Source organism: Acanthisitta chloris, unplaced genomic scaffold, assembly GCF_000695815.1.
Source record: "Acanthisitta chloris isolate BGI_N310 unplaced genomic scaffold, ASM69581v1 scaffold8748, whole genome shotgun sequence".
NCBI classification, from domain to species: domain Eukaryota; kingdom Metazoa; phylum Chordata; class Aves; order Passeriformes; family Acanthisittidae; genus Acanthisitta; species Acanthisitta chloris.
Window position 1 is genome coordinate 26,741 of NW_008687560.1, and position 3,379 is coordinate 30,119.

The 3,379-nt window shown below is 49.0% G+C and overlaps 1 protein-coding gene across 1 annotated transcript in view; it reads left to right on the forward strand.

Annotated features, from left to right (window-relative positions):
* Window positions 1–3,379, forward strand: part of CDON (cell adhesion associated, oncogene regulated) — a 37,268-nt gene that overhangs the window by 7,090 nt on the left and 26,799 nt on the right. The window contains 2 exon segments of the mRNA XM_009080653.1: window positions 1–155; window positions 1,034–1,372. The exon segment at window positions 1–155 is cut by the window's left edge and continues 17 nt beyond it. Of these exon segments, the coding sequence (XP_009078901.1) occupies window positions 1–155; window positions 1,034–1,372 (494 nt within the window).

The window sequence follows — 3,379 nt, forward strand, 5'->3', positions numbered from 1 at the left end:
TGCGGCTCCCCTGCAGCTCTCCGCGCGGCACCGGCACGCAGGCAATCGCCTGCGCATCTGCGGCGTCACCCCCGAGGACTCCGGCATGTACCAGTGCGTGGCAGACAACGGGATTGGCTTCGTGCAGTCCACGGGGAGACTCCGTGTGCAGCCGGGTAGGAGCAAGCGCAGCACGCAAGAACTCAAATCAAGCATTTGCACTTGAGGCTTTATTCTGTTTTGTGCTTTTTTTCCCCCCCTAGATTAAGTACTAATTTGTTTCTGACCACAGGTCTTTCAAAGAAGGTGCTTTCAGTCGGATTTTAAGAGATGAAGGGATTTCTGGGGTAGTGTGGTTATTTGATACTTAAAACTGAGGTTGCCAGCTACAATTAAATCAGCTTATGATTGGCTTTGACATGATTTGTGCTTAAATAGAATCAGGGTCCTGTTGCGCTGGGTGAGCTGGTACTCTTAGCAGGCTGATGAGTAGTAATGCCTGTTCCATACCCAAGTTTACAAAATGATTATCAGGTTTGGGGTTAATGCACACTTCCCCTCTGTCAGACTGGCAGGATCAGATACCAGTGGTCTTTTTGAGCACTTTTCAGTCAAAGATATTTTCCAGTACCCAAAGAACTCGGTCTGTGCATGTTGGCTAGGCTGTCCGTGTCCCTGCTCTCTCGCTGTGTGTAGTTGAAGCTTTGAACCTTCTCTGTACCAGTGGTGTGCACTGTGCACAGACTGGCTGAGCAGGGATTTCTTGGCCTGTGGAGTGAACTAAGCCAGTCCTATCTGTGCTGTGTTCCTCACAGTCTTCATCGTTTAGAGAATGTGAAGTGTGGTTCGAGTGGAGGTTTCTATCAGACTCCTCTAAGCACAAGTCTCAGTTGATCCCTTCAGTCTGGCAGGGATGTCTGGAGAGGTTGAGTAGAGAAGAAATAAGTGTTACAACGATTCAAAAGAACCACACCTCACTTCTTTAATTGTGCTGACTGACCTCGGTGTTAAGTGGCATATTTCCTAGCCAAATTCATTGTCTGTATTTCCCCAGGCAAAGGCTCTGTCCCTGTCATAGTCTCTTCCCCGGTGAGCAGCACTGTGGTGGATGGTGGGGACATCACCCTGTCCTGCAACGCCACTGGCCTGCCCGTGCCCCTGATCCGCTGGTACGACAGCCGAGGCCTCGTGCCCAGCCACCCTACCCAGGAGCTTCATCCCAACCCACAGAGCCCTCCCCCAGCAGGGGCAGAGCCCACCTGTCCCCCTGTGTCCCAGGTGGGCTGGAGTTCCCTGCACCTGAGGAATGTGACTCCAGAGCGTGCCGGGGAGTACAGGTGTGACGCCACCAACGAGCACGGCTCTGCCGTGGCCAGAGCCTTCCTTACAGTCGGTAAGTTGAAGAGCAAAATCACATGGTTGGCTCCTTGATTTGAGGGAGAAATGTCTCCAAATGGGAAATTAGTGGCAGGTGGATGGGGTGGGATCCAGGGGAAACGCAGCACAGGAGTCTCAGTTGACTTCACAGACCCGTTCCTCCCTTCCACCTCAGGCAAAGGAGAAACTGTGTGTGCATTGCATGGGCTTAGAGTTCTTATGTGTGACAAAACCTATCCAAGGGCGGGATTTTTTTTTATTTCTTGAAATCACTAGTAGGAAAGAACAGCTCTTACACTAAAGGCAGGATGCGAAAAAGACATTTCCTTTCCTCATGTTGGAATATTATGTGACATTAATGACAGGTTTAAACTCCCCCAAATTCCCTTCACAAGAACTGAGAAACAGATTTTTAGTTACATGAAGTAACTTAAGTTTCTCAGCTCTTTCAGCACCTTGCCTTAGTTAATTTAGCTGAATGCCAGTGAGATTTCAGGTCAGTGGGATTTAATAAGTGGCCCCATATTTAAAGTTCTTTGGTTAGAGTTTAAAACTCCTGTAAATAACTTGAAAAGATGCTTAAAGGTTCACTTAGAGGAAAAAAGAAAGAAGAAACCTCAAGAAAGTGATCCCATCATGTACTTTTATAAATCAGTTTTTGTTGGACCTTGCTGAGTGGAAACATGAAACTAAATATCATCCCAGAATTCAGTCTGTGTCAAATAGAAAAATCCCACTGCTTTGCCTCAGAATTTTATGGCAGTAAGTCCAATTTTAAAGCTTTGTTTATTAACTTTTATCGGTTTCTAATATGTTGTACTAGCTGCTGATTATGGTGTAGAGGGTGGTTAAGGCATTTGGTTTTGATCTAAAGGTCCCTGAGTAGTTTCTGGGAGCTGTTAGGGGTTTAGAACAGCTCCCAGCCATGCCAAAAGCATGCTCAGACATTCAGGAAGAATTCATGCCAGGTGACACTTCCGAAGCACCTGGATGCCTTTAGCTGGGATTCCAGCGTGTTCCTTCACTAGCAGGATCAGCTTATGCACCTTGTTCCCATAATTTGCCTTGTGCAAGCTCACAGGAAGAGCTCATTTGGTTGAAAAAAGTATCTCTTTTTTTCCCCTCTGCTGGACGTGTTCCACACCGTGATTCATGGCAGGGCCTGACCGTGGGCAGGACAGCTTCAGCTGCCATCAGAGTGAGAAACCACCAAAATGCACAGTGATGCCTCAAGATCCTGTGCCCACGGCCCTCCCTTCTCTGGAGTCTTTTTTAGACACTTGTGGGGTTTGCCTTCATGGCAGTAGCTTCCCAGAGCTACTGAACACAAGATTAATTCTCCAAAATGACTTCAGCTAATGGAAATGAAGGAGAAACATGCACTCTGGGCAGTCTGAGTAGCAGGAGGGTGAGGTAAAATGCAAGGAGGAGCATTTGGTGTAGGCCAGTGGGTGATACAGGGATGAGCAGGCTGGAGCCGCTCTTGCAGAAGCCTTATAGAAGCTTTGAGAAGTCCTAAAGTGATGTGAAACCCTTGCCAGGTGTAGTGACCTCACTGATCTGCTGCCTTCAGGGTTTCAGAGTGCTTTCCCAGCCTGTGTTGAGGTACCCAGGGAGCCTGTGAGCAGGGAGGATCCTCTGTCTGTTTAAGAAGCAGGGGAGCAGTGCCTGGGAATGTGATCTGTTTGCACAGTGGAGACAAAACCCAGAGCTGCTCATGCCAGAACAGCCAGGGCATGGGCTGTGGTCTGACTGTGTGTGCACCCCTGGCAGGAAGGGTGTAGAGGCACAAGCAAAGGTGCTGTGAGACATGGGAGATTGGCAGTGGTTTCTGCAGGAAGAGAGGCTGAAAAGGTGAGGGATCCTGGTCCTCAAAATGAGGCAGGCAACGGGGAGACATGACATTGAACTGTAGAGTACTGGAGAGTGAGTCACAGCCCTGGAGCCAGGCTGGGAGAGCTGGGGGTGTTCAGCCTGGAGAAGAGAAGGCTCCAGGGAGACCTCAGAGCCCCTTCCAGTGCCT